The sequence below is a fragment of the Leptidea sinapis genome, chromosome 28 (assembly GCF_905404315.1).
Source record: "Leptidea sinapis chromosome 28, ilLepSina1.1, whole genome shotgun sequence".
Lineage (NCBI taxonomy): Eukaryota > Metazoa > Arthropoda > Insecta > Lepidoptera > Pieridae > Leptidea > Leptidea sinapis.
This window is the reverse complement of record NC_066292.1, coordinates 10214716-10233217: the sequence shown is the minus strand read 5'-3', so window position 1 is coordinate 10233217 and position 18502 is coordinate 10214716. Positions and strand designations below refer to the sequence as shown.

Below are 18502 nucleotides of genomic sequence, written 5' to 3'. Positions count from 1 at the left end.
AGTAGTTCCAACATTAAAAAGCGGATTGATATTGTCAAGGACAAAGGATTTTGGCAATCTAGATAAACGCTTGGATGTCTTTAAAAATATAAAATTGTCATTGCCCTTCTTTAACATAGAAAATGCATATTGTAGGTATACCTATTACCCACATAGGTACCTACATATTTAAGACTTATATTGAAACAAAAGTAAATTTTTACATTGATTTAGCAAAAAACAATATTATTAGCTATCTTGCAGTTTGGCTATCTTTGCAGAACAACGTTTTGAGAGGTGACTAGGGCTGCCAACTTGTTCTAAAACAATAGAGTAGGTATGTCTGATTTCAAGGATAGTAAATATAGAACAAATTATTGTTATAAAAGAGAATAATTTATTTAAAAAAATTAAGAAGGTATTTCTTCCAATAACTTTTCACATTTTATTTTGACGTCGTGACTGTTTATGGCTGAGTTCAGAATAAAAATTGCGTATTTTACATTTAACTATAGGCACAGAAGATAAAAAAGAGACAGAAGGTTTTTATTGTATTATTTTAATGATTATGTGTATAAAGAGTGACTTTCAGTTCATGTTATAGATAAAATTTTAAACTACGGTTGGCAACCCTAGGGGTGACTGACTGAGACCGGTCGATGTAAAAATTCATTTAAAATTACGCGCGTTTATAAAAAAATACTTTTTAAAGTATAATTAAATATTATTGTCGAGTTAATAATAGTTTTATATCCTGCATTTTTCGTTAACTTACTTAATTATATATCTATTATTCCATTTATTCACAAAATGAAAGAAATTAACGCATTTTACAATTTACTTTTTTTTTTGCTTACCGGATTATTTGATTATATAATGTCTTGTTATATTATGGTAATTCACATCATAGATAAATAATCGATATGTACACAAAATACTAAATTGAATTCACTGGTAGTTTCTGTATAAACAAAAAGTATACTGGTTTCGTTAAGATGAAAACAACATATTTTAATTATGTAAGAACCTTATACAAAATGTTGAACACGCCAAGTCACCCTAGCAAAACTCTCTAAGAAAAAAGCGATACACTAGTTTATTTGAAACGTGTAGTCATTGATAGATTGACAGATGACGGCTATAATCTTGTACAAAACGGATGTGGCTGAAATCCTTAACGTTTTGAGCAACTGGTCGCTTTCAAACTGAGCCGGATTATACTTCGTCGCTATATTGTAATTACTATTTCAAACTTATGTCAAATCTCACTGCAAGTTTCATATTAAACTATATTTCAATTTTTACTGAGCCAATCCCGCCTCTAATTACGTAGTATTTACATCCTCTTTGCATCAACTTTTTCAAAACGATGACCCTGAGTAAGTGGATTACATTATGTCATAATTACGAATAACTATTCTAAAGTTAAATCTGATTTCAATATTCGAGCTATTTTGTTATTCAGCTACAATTTTAGAAATTAATAATATTTCACGATAAAACAAGATTCAACAAACACAACGTTTGAGATTGAGAACTTTAAGATAGGCGAATTATCCTAGTAGCTCCAACATTAAAATAGCTCGTAATACGATTATTCTACGATGAATAACACGATAAGTGATATGAAAGGAGACCTTTGATAGCACAATACAATGATTATTACAAGTAAAAGTATTTTAAACTGTCCTTGAGCTGGTTTTATATTATGAATGTCTAGATACAAATCATTATAGACACTACACAATCAACTACGCCATTATCGAGTATTTTTGGCTTGATCTTAAGAAATCTAGGTACAAATAAAATTGCCTTAAGTTCCCGTTATCTAAACATTCATAGAGCAGTTAAAAAAATAATCCAATCATCGCTATTCAATTTCGGGTTACATTGCTATGAATCCTATTTAATTGAAAAAATAATTGGCACGCGCGATTAAAGTTACACTTTTTCAGGTTGATGTTGTCATGTGAAATTTAATGGAAACAATTGATTTATTGAAAAAACTGGAATAAAATATTATTTTGTGTAGTTCTCATTCTACCGAATAGATAGACATGTAATATTATACATACAACGAATAGATTTTGTATTGAATGATGTAGGGCCTTTATCAGAGCAGAGTATTAAAAAAAAACAAACGTCATTTTTTTTTAAATTTATTTAGTGGCACGGGATGCAAGTCCATAGGCCAACAAACGTCATCATTCTTATGTATTGCCAAATCCTGTTACGGACTATCTTATGACTGAATTTGTAAATATGGGGTAATTTAATGATGATTAAAAAGGTTTTATTACACTAAGTTTGTACGCATAAAAAAGTATAACTTTAAAAACTTTGGGATGCGAAATCTGACCAGTCACCAATCAAATCACCTTCTCTTGCTGCATCTGCATCTTTAGCTGCATGGTTTTCTTCTTGTCCTTACATCTCTTGTTCTGGAACCAGACTCGGATGACGCGAGGGCTGAGACCGGTCATCTCCACTAGCTGCTCCTTCATCAGAGCGTCCGGTCGAGGATTTGCTGCGTAGCACGTCCTGGAATAAAGGAGTATCACATAATATATTACATTATAAAAACAACTGATAAACAGGTTTTAATCTGATGTGGACTGATGCGGAATCAAATCATGTTTTCCATAATCATGTGTGCTTTAGACCGTTCGACATGAAGAGTAATGAGGTCTCTAACCTACTCGAAAGAAAACTTTATATTAATCGGCAATTCTATATTGATCCAATTGAGTAACCTCTACATGATCTAAAAGTATATATACTTACAAACAAAACTATCAAGAAATAAAAAAAGGTGTTATTTTGCAAAAATCTTGGATTCGATACGGATATTATTCGATAGTATATGTGTTGATAGATAAAGATGATATCATACCTGAGCGTATGCAATTGTTTTTCGTTGAGAACTGTCCGTACTCGGGTTGGTTTCCCATCAGCCGCGGCGCCAGCGCGGGCTCTGCCGCTCTTATGAGATCCTGACTCACTGCCTGAATCTGTTGAAAAAAAAAATATTACAAGACTTCATCACTTGCTTCTACCGAGCTTATGTTTGCCTAGTACTGTGACGTACCTAGTTGCCTAGTACATTGAAGAGGATTTGTTACGCTTGCCCTTTGCTAGGAAGTCAAGGCATGAGGTCAATCCCATATTTTGTATAATTGGGCATTTTGTAACGTTACCCAAATTCGATACTTACGGCAAATTTCATTATTTATATGTTTGGTTAACTTTAAATGTAAGTTGCCCTATTTTGTTGCTTGACATAACTTAAAAAGAAGAATTTATATCATCTATCAATCGATCCTGAATTGCCAAAAAAACAGGAAATGGATCAAAATAATAATCTACGTCATTTAGGGACTATGTTTGGATGTTGGAATAGGCCGTTTGAAGTAATTTCCGCTGTATCATTCACAACATACATAGACAACATTGTTTTTAGAGGATGTAAATAGGATTTATTGTACGTAATTGTAGAGACTTCAAGTCTGCCAGTATTAAAATCATACTGTTTGATTACCTGGTTCGAAGTGGGGTTTATCTATAACGTATATGAGAAGAAACATTTTTTATGAGAAAAATGTATGCAATGCATAGTAATGGGTAGGGCATTTCACTTAACATCAGGTGAAGGCTTGCATCAAATCAAAAATTTATTTATTTAGCATTTTAGTAAATAGATATTGAAGGTGTTCCCTTTTAAGTTCGCAGAACCTGTGTTAGGGAAGACCGCTCTTTCTAACGGATATGAATGCTAAAATATTTAACAAAAACATAAATATGTACTTATATAAACTAATCTTATGCATACAATAAGAATGCTAACATACCTCTATATAACAAAAACATAAATACCAAAATATACTAATCTTATGCATACAATAAACTATAACAATTAAAAATTGTTTCAATTATTTCTATACATTTGAAGGTAGTAATATTATTAATATACCTACATAAAAACACTTGTTATCGTCTCAAGAATGTGCGACCACTGTGACATTGCATGTCTCCACCTGACTTTACCTTATTAAAAATACATAATACACTGAAAAAGACTGTATAAATGTCTTCTGAGTCATTTAAGCAAGTTATTCTACTGTAAATCTAAAAAAAATATTCAAGCATACATTTATTTGCGCTTATGGATTCAATGTGCGACAGTGCACAACTATCATGAAATGAATGGAGTCATTACATAAATTTAGTACACTACCGTAATAGACGCACCCTGTGTGAAAGTGAGATAACCTTTCATAAAAACCTAGGTGTGAGAAAGAGACGGAATAGATGAAGATCATGAAACCGTTTTGATACAATTAAGTGTCCATTAGTCTCCTGTCAAATTGGATCGCGTTTTAATTTTGGTGTTTTTATCGTTTTGTGTTCTGTGTTTTAACTGATATTAATTAAAAAATGAAATGGTGTCGTGTTCTGTATTAGATTGTGTTACAACATATAGCAACAATCCAACTAAAGTAACATTTCACAGGTAAATACTGATTCTTCAAATCGCAAAATCGCTTTAGAACGTAAAGAAGTAAAAAATATAAACACAAGCCAATAAAAAACATACCAAGTTTCCCCTTTATAATAATAATATGAGTGTGATTTCTTTGTTACAAACCTAAAGGTTTTAAAAAAATACCTAACTGCTACTCCACTGATGTCACTGTCCAAATCGGTTTCTAAATTCAAAATACGCAGCGGAAACTGGATATTGTTTACTTTGCTGCCTATTGCCCAATATAATTTTAAAAAATTGGAGTAAACGCAGAAATGTATAGACAAAGCAGTCGAAGCTTATTATGATGTCATTTGTGGCATGTGCCATATTTCGGCTTTGATTTTGTATGAGGTGCATTGTCTATATGACGTATAGAATGTCATTGATTTCAATATAAAATAAGACGAAGCGTATATATGAGCTACAAAATTTGAAAGATGCCATTGAGTGTCAAAATGCCACAAACAAAAGCATTTTTAGAAACAGCCAATACATACCAATGATATTTAAAAGTAACTAAAATATCATTGATACATACTACAATATTAAGTTGCCGTAATAAAAAAGCTATTGTTCTTAGATAGTGCGGTAAGTATCTAGTTTGTGCGCAGCGGAGTCCAATCCTTAATCAAAGACCTGAATATTGAACCACTAGCTAACATACACATTGACAAATCACAATTGGTCACACATTAATAGACTGTCGGGTCGTCTATACGCTAATATATATTACAAGTCTATGGTTTCAAACATGTTTATTTTGTTTCATAAAATATTCTAGTATAATCATAATCAAACAGATAATGGGTATTAATATTTAACATCGCACTCCCGTCGGTCATTAGTTATTCTATTAACTCCACTTCACACCTTTATAATCCTTCGGACGGACAGACTGACCCTTCCACTGAGCAATTATTACTCAATTACTGTAATGTATGCGCTTTCATATCCCACTACACCTAATCATGGTAGAAGCTTGTGCTTCGGGTTTGCATGCGTTTAAGATTCAATAATGCAATTTGAATTGAATATCTCGATTTTTATTCGTTCCGTTAAAAAAGCAGCTATGTAAGAAGTAGCTATAGCATTGGTGTACTAATTTGTTTTTAATAAGTCAGTGAGAAACACAAAAGCTACTGAATAGATTTAATACAAATTTTGCATGAAAATTGTTAACTAGAGCTCGGGACAACTTAATATAGGCTACATATTACTAGCGCAGTCATTGTCAAAGTGGTTATAAATACTACGTAATAAGAGACGGGACTACCTAAGTAAAAATTGAAATTTAGTTTATTAATAAACGTCCACTGATTTGATATATGTTTGAAATAGTAATTACAATATTAATGGTATGTAGTATAAACCGGCTCAGTTTGAAAGCGAACAGTTGCTTATAACGTAGTGGATTTCGGCTATCTTCGTTTTTACAAGATTATAGCCGTCATCTGTCAATCTGTCAATGACTGCACGTTTCATACGATCGAGTGAATTGCTTTTTTCTTAGAGTTTCGCTAGGCTGGACATAGAATGCTTGCTTTGTCGCAATCAGGAGCTAGCATTTTATATCCAAATAAATAAAAAATGCATGAAATGGATTTTCTTTCAATCTTACCGTCGGTATATTTGTACATATCAATATGAATACTTCAAGGAAGGATGTAATATTAAAGCTATTTAACTTGACTTCTGGAATCTAATTCTGATATCGCACTATATGCTTCAAAACCATCTGTCATCAGGAGAGCCCTTTTGGCTTCTCCAATACACGAATCTGAACCCCTAGATGAAGGTAGGAAGGTATCAGTCTAATTATAGTTGTCAATGATAAAAAAGTTACGGAGTACTTGAGTTTTGTCGCGGCGCGCGGCCAAATTAAACGAATCGGCCGCTTTGTCGGCTCATATCAAAGACGAGACAAAGTACAGTCAGCAACTGAAGTCTTTAATTCATTTTATTTATCAAAGTTTCTTCTGAGAAAGTAACGTGGCATTAGTGTCGAATTTTAAAAATGCAATATTAAAGCGATTTGGTAATGTAAAAGAGATGGAGCAAAGAAGATTGTTTACACTTTATATCATCGAATCCACATGGAAGATGGAGCGAAGATCACCTGGGCGTATATTCTACAATCAGATTGGGGTTGTATTAAATGGCCCAGTTCAACAGAATCAAGGCAGCTTGCAGGAAGGGTGCGACTGGAATAAGTCTAAAAAGTGTTCCAGAAGTACAGGCTGTGACAAATATCTTTATGATGCTCACCCCGACTTCGTTCAGGCCGAAACTAATAGTAAGTAAGCTAGAAGTAAGGAGTAAAAAATCGCCTTGCTTTTTTATCTCCTTTGCACAGGATGCCGGCTAGATTATGGGTACCACAACGTCGTCTATTTCTGCCGTGAAGCAGTTATGTGGAAATATTAGCGTGTTTAGGTGTTAAGGGCGCCGTAGCTAGGGAAATTACTGGGCAAATGAGACTTAACATCTTATGTCTCAAGGTGACGAGTGCAGTTGTAGTGCCGCTCAGAATAGAAGAAAAATTTTTGGATTTTTCAAGAATTCTGAGCGGCACTGCATTGTTACGGGTAGGTGGCGTATCAATTACCATCAGTTGAACGTCCTGCCCATCTTGTCCCTTATCTTCATTAAAAAACATCTACGTGTTGCAAACTTGCATTGGCTGTCATCTATTTATTGACATTATTAAATTTAGGTAGGGTATTTTATATTTTTTTATGAAATATCGCTTTAATTTTTTGAGTCTAAAATACATATAGACATAATATGGCAATGGTTCATGAAAAAAAATCAATCTTAGCCGTTCGTTATAATTAATAATATCTATCACAATACATCAAAACAACAACCATTCATATAGACAAACAAGAATACATATATACCAGTGGGAGGCTCCTTTGCACAGGATGCCGGCTAGATTATGGGTACCACGACGGCCGCGGTGCCTATTTCTGCCGTTAAGCAGTAATGTATAAGCATTACTGTGTTTCGGTCAGAAGGGCGCCGTAGCTAGTGAAATTATTGGGCAAATGAGACTTACTATGTCTCAAGGTGACGGGCGCAGTTGTAGTGCCGCTCAGAATTTTTGGGTTTTTCAAGAATCCTGAGTGGCACTTGTTATGAGCAGGACGTATCAATTACCATCAGCTGAACGTTCTGCTCGTCTTGTCCCTTATTTTCATAAAAAAAAAACAACAATATATTTTTTTAAGCAAAGGTAATCACTTAATATTAAGATTGCGTCATTATTTAATAACAATTTTATTTTTAATACTTATTTTTATATTTAGATAATGTCGCTGACTGTACACAGGCAATCACAGCGCGATCGTGTGCCGATTATCTGTTACCAGAATCCACGCTGATTAGATATCGAGTATTATTAACGTGTTCAATTTCATTCAGATATTTCGCACATCACTGTAGGCTAACATGATAAGTGAAGCGACTGGGGTACCGCGGAACAACTGCTTTTGAAAGGTTCCGTGTCAAAGATGTAATTTAAAATTATAAACAAATAGAAATTCATATTATTGAAGTCAAAACTTATTTTGGCATGCTGAGTACATTATTTTATGCGTATAATAAGAATGAGTTGACAGGTTAAGACTTGGGTTAAGAAAGGGTTTTTTTTTTATGTTTTTACGCGAGTAATTCAAACAAAATTAAATTTAAGATAAATTTTAATACTTTATGAATATAGAGGAAAAACTGTGCTGTTTCGTATTGTTACCGGTTGATGAAGGTTTTAATTATGTACCTAATGCGATCATATGTTCGTTAAGAATCAAGTACACCACATCAGCTTTCAAACAAAATAAAAACGCATTAAAATCGGGCCTGGATACGTTTGCTAACATTGGTTAAAAATTATTTTTTGTAAGAAATTGCGTTTACTTTTTTCAGAAAAAGCACATCGATACGTAGATTATTTTAGAAATTAAAATTCAATCTAAGCCGCTATATAACATATCAATAATCAATACAAAAATATGATTCAAATCACGATATAAATAAATTCTTACAAAGCATAAGTTTAATACTAACCAGACATTGACCCTAGTTCGTGTGGATGATGCGAATTGTTGTTGCTGAGTGTCGTGTTGTTATTGCTCTCCGTGTTGCTGTTGCCGCTGCTGCCACTGGTATTGCCGCTCTATAAGCAAAAGGAAACAATCATTTACATATTATATCCCCGCGCGTTGATAATGGGACAAGCCGCCATCTTAGTGACGCCGCGTACCGTGAGACACACAAAAATCACCAATTAAAAGTACCGTTTGCATACTCACGACTATTTGCTGACGTCACGCATATATTTATCTGAGATTCCGTCCCTGTTCTAACGTGTGGGGATAAGATAAAAGAAGAAGAAAAGATAAAGTGTAGCTAGGAAAATTACTGGGATACTCAGACTTGTCTAGGTGACGAGTGAAATCACGGTGCCACTAACAAAAATAGGCCTTCAAGAACAGAGCAGAGATTTCTGAGCAGCACTGCATTTTAGAGTACAGGGCGTAGCACTTACAAGTGCACTTTCATCTTGTGGCAGGAAAAAGTGTTGGTGCCTTGCTGAGCCCGATAACACTGCGAATACAATTAATTGTGCTCGGAGGTGATGATAATTGAAATATATATTCAATATTAGATTTAAAAATTTGAAATCTAAAAGAAATGGAAAATCCACTAAGAAGAGAAATGGTCACGTCTCTAAAGTACGGGCGCAACGGGAATTTCTCTTTTGCTAAATTATTTTACAACTGTAGAAGAAGCAAAAGAGCCTTACCTATCTTCTAGTAACGTTCGCTTCACTGTTAAACATGCAAAACAATAAACACTTCAGTAGTTACCCGTAAGTTCTACAGAAAATTGGTGGCCAAATAATCAGCTAATTATCCTATAATTAATCATTTAATATCATGATTATACTATTTCCAATCAATTGTATTATCGATAACATCTGTAGCAAAACTATTTTATTCATTCAATTTTTGCCCTGCACTGCCCTTAACTCAAGTATCTCAAATAGTCTTAAAGATCTTTTCTGATGCTGTAAATCTGTATGATATTGTTAGATTTCTCTATTTGAGTATAGAAATAAAAATATATGGGATTTAAACGCAGTTGTAATTGTAAATGTATTTACATTAGATACGTTTTTGCGTTATAATTTTATTTAACCTAACGTTTCGTGACATTTGCAGAGCACGAGGGGCACTGCGGTTGACAGGAGTCGAGAATATCTGAAAGTGTGTTTTAATCCTTTAAAAAGTATTAATTTATTAAAATGTGTTACACTCCCGTTAATCGAAGAAGCTACAATGTGAAAAATATTTCTTCAAACGACTAGGAGTGGGATTTTATTTCAAGAAATAAATTTTGAGAATGAAACTTCTAACTGAATATTCTTAACTAATATTCAATGGCCAATTTCCTTAAGATGAGTTTGCGTTCGGGGCTTATGATGACTAGGCTCGTGCAGGGACACCTAAATTTGTGACTCATTTATTGTCAAAATCATATACCTACCGTAATGTTTTTTATACTTCAAATGAATATATTAGCATGTTGGCATGCCTGATTATACTTACAAATAAGAGAATCACAAAAAATATTTAAGTATATTTTTAATCTTGTAACGGCATTCCATTGATTGTTGTACCTTTGTTAAGAATAAACGATTGAATTTTAAATCAAGCAATTCGCCAATTTTGAATGGTTTTGACTAAACAAATTTATTTTCTGGTGTTAAATTTATGAATAAAAATTAAATTTACTAAACTAAAAAAGTCCTCACCTACGTGCAAGTTTACCTTTGTTGTTTGGTTCCCGTATTTTAAATGGTTTTTTATGGATTTTATTTTTAAGGTACGAAATAAACAGATAATGGATATTTATTTAACGTAAGGCAATGTAGAAAACATGTAGAATTTGCTGATTTAATTAAAATTAATTTAATTAAAAGGTTTTGTTAAATGTCAACGAGTGTGAAGTTGTTCAGTGTACCTCTGTGTTATTTTTAATTTTAATAAATAGTTAAACGTAAATATCAGAGTTAAAATTGAAATAGATATATAAATTAACGACTGAATTAAAAGTGCTTAATAAGTTTTTTAAGAAATAGTTAATATTTACATTCTATTTAATAAAACCAAATTACTAAGTGTGTGTGTGTGTGTGTGGGCAGTAAAAACATTGACTTTTGTTTAATTCAGCAGTTATTTGGTGTTCTTATAAATTTAAAAATAGTGATGAAACATGCTAAAGTTTACCTTTTCTAATACATCATGGTCTTCTCTACAATATAGCGCGCCGCCTTCCCGCAATGCAAATTCGTCACCTGAAAAGTACAACCAATTATCAATTTTGACCACGAATCTTGTTAATCATTATGTTAACACCAGGAGCAAACATAAACTTGCTATGCCTACTATTCGGCTAAGTCGAGTTTGTGAGTCTTTTGTTGGGAAATATATAAATGCTTTTACAATATTATCCCAAAAATGAACAAAACAATTAATATGTTACGAAATTCAATAGAATTATTAAAAAACTTTTGTGTGATAAAGAGTAGGTACTATGACATAAATTGGGAATGGAGCGGCCGCCATCAGGCTATTTAATAATAAATTTTATTGTAAGAATTATATTGTGAGGAAATTTTATTAAAAAAATCCCGCTGAGTTTCCTTAGCCCGTTCTTCTTAGGTATGAGACTTTTTCATTATTCTATGTACTACTTTATTAAAAACATACCTACTGATAAAATGAAATATTTTTTTTGGTGTATTTGGAGGTTGTCAAAGAGTTTCCGCAGTTACTAATACTGACATTCATAATGTTTACGTGTTCTTTAACTTCCGTCGTTATTATTAATACTAAATCACTACTTACTCGCTGGTGGTCTATAAGTTACATGTGAGGCGTCTTGTTGAACACGGCCATATTATTTAGATTTTAAATTATAATTTTCATTATTTGTATCATATAATTTAATTTTTTCGTCTGTAAAGCTAAAGCATGCAAAGACAAGGGGTATAGGCTCCGAATATGATTTTGTCCCATTCGGGGTCGAGACCCTTGGTCCATGGGGTCCTATGGCTATAAGGCTTTTTAATGAAATAGCATGAAGGTTAGTTGACATTACAGGAGACCGAAGAGCTGGCAGCTAACTCAGACAAAGACTTAGTCTAGGTATTCATGGAGGAACGCTGCCAGTATCTTCGGAAACTTGCCTAAAGGGACTCCTTTTAATAATATGATTTAATTATTATATTATTGGAACGAAGTTCCTTACGGCAGGCTTGGAGGGGATAGGGATTTTGCTGCGCGACCGAACTGAAAAAATGTGATAGTAATTATATTTTTTAAGGTTTTTAGTTTTAGGTTAATTGTTCTAGTGTATATTTTTTTATTTCTGCACATGATTTATTGTAATATGTATTAACCATAACAAACATACATTAAGATTTTAATATAACAAACCCAAGTTACCAGGTATAAGTTGCCTCGCACAAGCGCAGCATCGGAAGCAGTCTATGTGGTATATCTTCGTTTTCGCTCGCATCACGAAGTCATTCTTACTAAAAGACGCTCCGCATTTGTCACATTTTGTTCCAAATAACCTGGTGACAAATGAAAAAAGGTTTAGCCTTACACAGACTTAGCAATAATATTTAGCGCTACATGTTATATCGAGCTATTTCCCAAGGCTTCTACAGTAAATAGTTAACAAACATTATTATGGAAGAGGAGGACCAAAAGGCTTTACAAAGAAGCCTTACACTAGTACATATACTCATATTTACTCTTCTGTTCATTGCCTTAGTAGAAAAAAACAATCTTAATCAGAAATTAATATTTTATACACAAAAATATATATAGTATATTTGAAACACAAAAAGACCTTTCAAATAAGTATTGCTGGGGTATTCAACAAGTTATTAAGTCTTGCAAATAACAATTATCGATTTCCTATTACAACTGTTACCCATTTAAAATGAGAATTGAAAGAAATCAGATAAAGAAGAGAGTATAGAGAAAAACAATAAGCTACTTGATATAGCGAGCTATTTCCCCAGGCTTCTACAGTAAATAGTTAACAAACATTATTATGGAAGAAGAGGATCAAGAGGCTTTGCAAAGAAGCCTAACACTAGTACATATACTCATATTTACTCTTCTGTTCATTGACTTTGAAAAAAACATAACAATCTTAGTCTGAAATATATATTCTTTATCCAAGAAATCAACGGATAAAAAAATGTAATTTTCAAACACAAAAAAGACCTTTTAAATAATACTGGAGTATTTTGATTCAACAAGTTATTAAGTCTTGCAAATAACAATTATCGATTTCTTATTACATCAGTTACACATTTAAAACGAGAATCTAAAGAAATCGATATCGAAAGGTAATAAAATAAACATTTCAATCCATGTAAACAAAATAAACTGTGATTTTCTGTACACTATCATTACTGTGTGATGTAAATTACACTTTATTTATATTAATTAAAATATTTTACGAGATTATTTCAAGGTAAAGTGAATTTAATTTAGCACATAAATCATATTATATATTTAGAACAATTTTGGGTACAAAATGGAAAATATCTTGTTACATTCACAATCTTCGTCATAAAAGCAAAAAAAGAAATTATCTGGGCTTATACATTAGTATGAATCACTAATATTTAATTTTCAGTTGTCTACATGTAGATGTTGTGGATTACTATATTTTCTTGTAATACTTACTATATTTTTATCATAAAATTATTTATAATCCTTCTTATTATATTATATTCATATTGATACTAACATTCGAACTATAATAGGAATAAACTGGTACAGTCACTTCTAAGATTAACGAGCAAAACACAATTCTTAAAACTATTTTAGTCTCAAAAATAAATAAAGCATTTATAAAATTTTTTAGAGTGCAGCTTTTATAACATCGTCTCAAACTTTTTCGTCTGTGTGTTGCATGTCGCGTGACGGTCGGGTGTCGCCTATAGTTCGCAGCAGCTGACCGTGTAGTGTATAGACTATTACTCATTTGTGCCAGTGCTCCACGCTATTTTTAGTTAAATGTCTATAATGTGAAAAAAAGTTTCACTTCTACCGTAGTTTCAGAAAACCACACAATCCTTTCTTTTCTATATTTCATTGTTTTTTTTAGATAAATAAGATACGCTTACGGTTTTATTCCTTGTATATATATATATATATATATATAGGGAAGTGTTATTACAGATTTCTCTACAATGTATTTCTGTACATTGTGTATTGCGGCTACATATGTCATTTTCTGATCTATTTCTGGTCATTTCTGATATAACCTAAGCTATTGTAATTATGTTTTGTATTGTGTAAATTGTCATAGTAACGGACAAAAAAGGCATTATTACAGGCTTTTTATTAGCTTCACCTGTATGTATGTTTGTTTGTCACCGACTCATTTGGGCGCGATTTTGACCCACTTTAAACAGCCAGATTTCGTTCAAACATCTTTGATTTATCGGGGACCGATGACAATTAATTAAAATATAAATATATTCCATTTTTAAATTTGCAATTTAAAATGAGATTTTTGTTGATTTATATATTTTTCATCATCGTCTATAAGGCAGGAATTGATGTTAATTTTAAATTTCGACCATTATCTTTAACCGATTTATCTAATATTAAGAAACTTTCGAAAACCGAAGAGAATCTTTTATTTAACACTACAAATAATAGTTTAAAAAAACTGAAAAACACGCTTTTATAAATAAACCAAACTAAAAAAATTCTAAGGAAATATTTTATATTTTTTAGTACGGTTTTATGTAAAGAGCGTGTTTTTTTAGTTTTTTTAACTACTATTTATTTTACATTATCAGCGGACCCAGTAAATAGTTGTACATTTTTATATTCCAGTCAGTATATTATTATTAACTCTAATCCAATTGAAAGAGTTTTGTTTCTAAGTGTGTGGTCCACGTTACAGCTGCTCTTTGTCACAGGCTGACAGATGTTCACTCTCAGTAATTAGATATGTTCTGCAAATATACCTTGTTGTTACTACTGGTGAGCTAATGGAGGACTCGAGTATAAATTATCTGTGCAATATTTTCAAGTGATAATTTGGTAATTACAAGATAGTTTTGTGTTTCGGCCGCGTATCGAAGATTTTTTTTTATGACTATAAAAGACATGCAGGACGTTGTTTTATCACAATACAGTGCCGCTCCGGATTCTTAAAAAAAAATAAGATGTTAAGTATCATTTGCCTAGTAATTTCACTAGCTACGACGCCCTTCAGACTGAAACACATTACTGTTTTACGGCAGAATAGGCGCCGTTGTGGTACCCATAATCTAGCCGGCATCCTGCAAAAGAGCTTCACACTAAATTATATATACAGTGTGAAAATATGGGCAAAATGACATAACTTATCAATTCTGAAATATCATAAATTTAATCTGAAGCCAGTTAAAGTATTCGTACAAATCTTGTTTAAAAGTTACCTACAGGCAAGACTAGCGGAATTCAAGAAGGTATAGAACGAAAGTCGGTACCAAAATCAACACAAATAAAGACCCTTATACACACACCTAGTTACGTATAGACGATGCTTTTAGCGAAATTGAAGGGAGGAACTAAGTGTCGGTCAATAACCCCCGAAGGGTGGGTTTCAAAATGTACTTAGGGATTTCAGGGTTTTCACCGTTTTCCCCTTTTTACGCTTTACGAAGTTTTCGTTCGAAGTTTATTTTAAGCAAAAGCGATTTGTGACGACCGAAGGTATTTTAACTGATTTTTGGTAAACGTACCTTTATCGAGTTTTCTGCTTAGTTGTGTAAGAAATAATGAAAGAAAAACCATTGAGTATTAATAATAAATAAAATTATACGTATGAATGTCAAAGATTTTACTACCACTTCGAAAAAGTTGAGTTTTAATGAGAAGATGTGGCAAGGAACTCATTGCCACTCTTCTAAGCTTACAGTTTTTGTATTTTATATTATATTTTAAAGAATGTATGTAAAGTGATGCCCCTCGGGGATTTTAATTGTTAATGAGCGTGCAACCAGGGCAACGGCGTCTGCAGCCCGTTCGGAATTTACTTATTAGACACAGTGAGGAACGAACCTGCAAACACTGCCGATTTTATTGACCGAAATGTCTAATCCGTACGTCACAGCTGCTGCATTGCACTACAGCTCTTTAACATGAGTCTCAGTCGCATTAAAAAGTATAAAAAATCCGGCCAAGTGTGACTCTGACTGGTACATGAATGGTTCCTTACAAAACATAATGTGTATTGGACTGCTTTGGTACTTTTTAAATATTTTTGTAAAAGAAACATTTTTATCATCATGGTTTTTGGTTTTAATTGGGTAAAACGGTATGTAAAGCATATATTTGAAAAAAAAAAATCATCTGTTTAAATATTAGATGAACAACGAAGTCTTTGTAATCAGGTTTTTATTGTTTGCCATATTCGTACAGAACAGCGGTTGTATGAAACTTAGAATATTAACTCATATTCTGAGGAATCTAAGGTATGAAACGTGTAGTCATTGCTGAAATCCACTACGTTTTAAGCAACTGTTCGCTTTCAAACTTAGCCGGATTATACTTCGTCTCCATATTATTATACAAAACTTATGTCGCATTACCGCACGTTTCATACTAAATTAAATTTCAATTTTTACTTATACAGTCTCGCCCCTTATTGCGTAGTTTTTACATCCTCTTTGTCACAGAGTCACAAAAAAACAACCGAGAAAACTGCCAATTTCCCCATAGACTTACGGCCGTTCCCAATATTCAGTCTATATCCGGTTCTTGCCTATTTGTGATAAAAATCATAACTATCGATGACTTTTCTGTCCCAATAAACTTATCGACGGTAAATCACCTTATCCGTACATGCTGTCTATCAATGGGACGACGTATAGCTTACCAGCGATAGAAGCGATAAGAATGACTTATCGAGTATATTGGGACAGCTTCAGATTATTGACAGCTAATTACTGACAGCGAATTACAATCTACAAATTGTAAATTGTAGTAATTTATCTCTATCTGTAGATAGTATATTGGGAACGGCCGTTAGATATAGACTATAAAATGTACTCGAGCATAGATAAACACGAGTACCTACGAGAGAGAGAAATATATTAAACGCAGATACAGCAAGATAGAAATCATTTCTTTTGTGACACTGTAGCCGATTTTGATTAACAAGTCGTAAGCAGTAAGCCACGCTGTGCATTTAACTCCTTAGTATTTTGAATATTAAACCAGTAGGTAACGAATACATTAACATGTCAAAAGTGGTCACGCATCATCGAGCTGTTAAAACAAAACAATGACAAACGAGCATACCTGGTGTTAAGTGATCACCGCCGCCTACATTCTCTTGCAACACCAGAAAAATCACAGGAGTGTTTCCGGCCTTTAAGGAAGGTGTACGCACTTTTTTTGAAGGTACCCATGTCGTATCGTCCCGGAAACACCGCACAAGTGAGCTCATAGCGTTGTAGTACGTTGAAGAAAGCTCCTTGGAAACCGCACTGGAAAAGAACGCTATACATCCAGATGTTGAGGATGATATCGGTAATATATTTTAAGTCTAATTTCCTATTTTTTGTTGAATTAAGCCGGACGATAGCATAAATAATGTTTTAATGCTACAAATCGCAGATAGTTTGATAATGATCAATTGTTTTTATTATCGTTTCGATGTAAATAATATCAAAAGATCGATATAATCAATAATCAATCCGTATTTGTACGCGGCATGGCTTATCTGATGGTTGTGATTACTTAAATTATTTGTACATTTTTCAAATTCGGTGATCATTTTAAAAATAAAACTAGATACTCAAATTCAATTTTTTACATTTTTTTTAGATAATCCGCCATTTGATCTGGAGATTACGCCCCTAGCGCTCTAACCGCTAAGCTCATGATGAATCGCTTGTTCAACTCTTAATATGTATAGGTAAGTATCTCCTAGTATCAAAAGGAGCTATTTAAAAATTTATAAAAGATACGTGTAATACGCCCTGCCATTACCACGCAGTGCCGCTGAGGGTTTTGTTTATGAAATTAGGGACGAGACGAGCAGTACGTTCAGTTGATGGTATTTGATACGCCCTGCCCATTACAATGCAGTGCCGCTCAGGATTCTTGAAAAAAACAAAAATTCTGTGCGGCAATACAGTAGCGCTCGTCACCTCGAGACATAAGATGTTAAGTCTCATTTGAAAAGTTATTTTACTAGCTACGGTGCCCTTCAGAACGAAACAATAATGCTTACACATTACTACTTCACGGCACAAGTAGGCGCTGGATTCTTGATTGAACTGAAAATTCGAAACGGCACCGTAACTGTGCCCATCACTTTGAGATATAAGATGAAGTCTCATTACTGGGTAGTTTCATTAGCTACGGCGTGCTACAGACAGAAGCATAAACAGTGTTTGCATAAAAGTTTGCATATCTTCAACTTACTTATGTATAGACGCCACTGTGTATCGAGAAACATATGCGAAGAGTTTTCCCAATGGTACACCATCGAATTTGTGAAATGACAGTACTTACCCGGACGAAGAAAGTTGCTCACACTTCCGAACATGTACGGTTTCCTATCAAGAAGATAACTTTAACTCAAAAGTATTTCGGACATATTTCTTGCAAGATCAACGTTCTGTCAGGAAACATTGTAATAATTAAAAATAAATCAATTAATACCAATAATTGACACGTCCTTCCTCTGCCGACGATTTTATTATTAAAAATGCTAATGTTCGGATGTTTACAGAAACAGACATACGATACTCTCGCATTAATGTAAACACACAGTCAGGTATTTCCTTACAGAAGGGGTAATTTCGTTCATATTACCGTTGATATGAAATGTACTTTACTGCTTTGATTATTAGGCTCAAATACGGTTCGCATTGTAGAATCTTATTTTAATATT

General features: G+C 33.1%; 1 protein-coding gene across 4 annotated transcripts in view; it reads right to left on the bottom strand.

Moving 5' to 3' along the window:
* LOC126972987 (insulin gene enhancer protein ISL-1) overlaps positions 1-18502 on the bottom strand; it is a 76470-nt gene that overhangs the window by 4995 nt on the left and 52973 nt on the right. For 3 of the 4 annotated variants that reach the window (XM_050820103.1, XM_050820104.1, XM_050820105.1), the window contains exons 3-7: positions 12016-12146; positions 10795-10862; positions 8570-8678; positions 2873-2990; positions 2358-2520 (exon numbers count right to left, since the gene is read on the bottom strand). In XM_050820103.1, the coding sequence (XP_050676060.1) occupies positions 2358-2520; positions 2873-2990; positions 8570-8678; positions 10795-10862; positions 12016-12146 (589 nt within the window). The remainder of the gene's footprint in view (positions 1-2357; positions 2521-2872; positions 2991-8569; positions 8679-10794; positions 10863-12015; positions 12147-18502) is intronic. The other variant, XM_050820106.1, reaches the window with a different exon arrangement.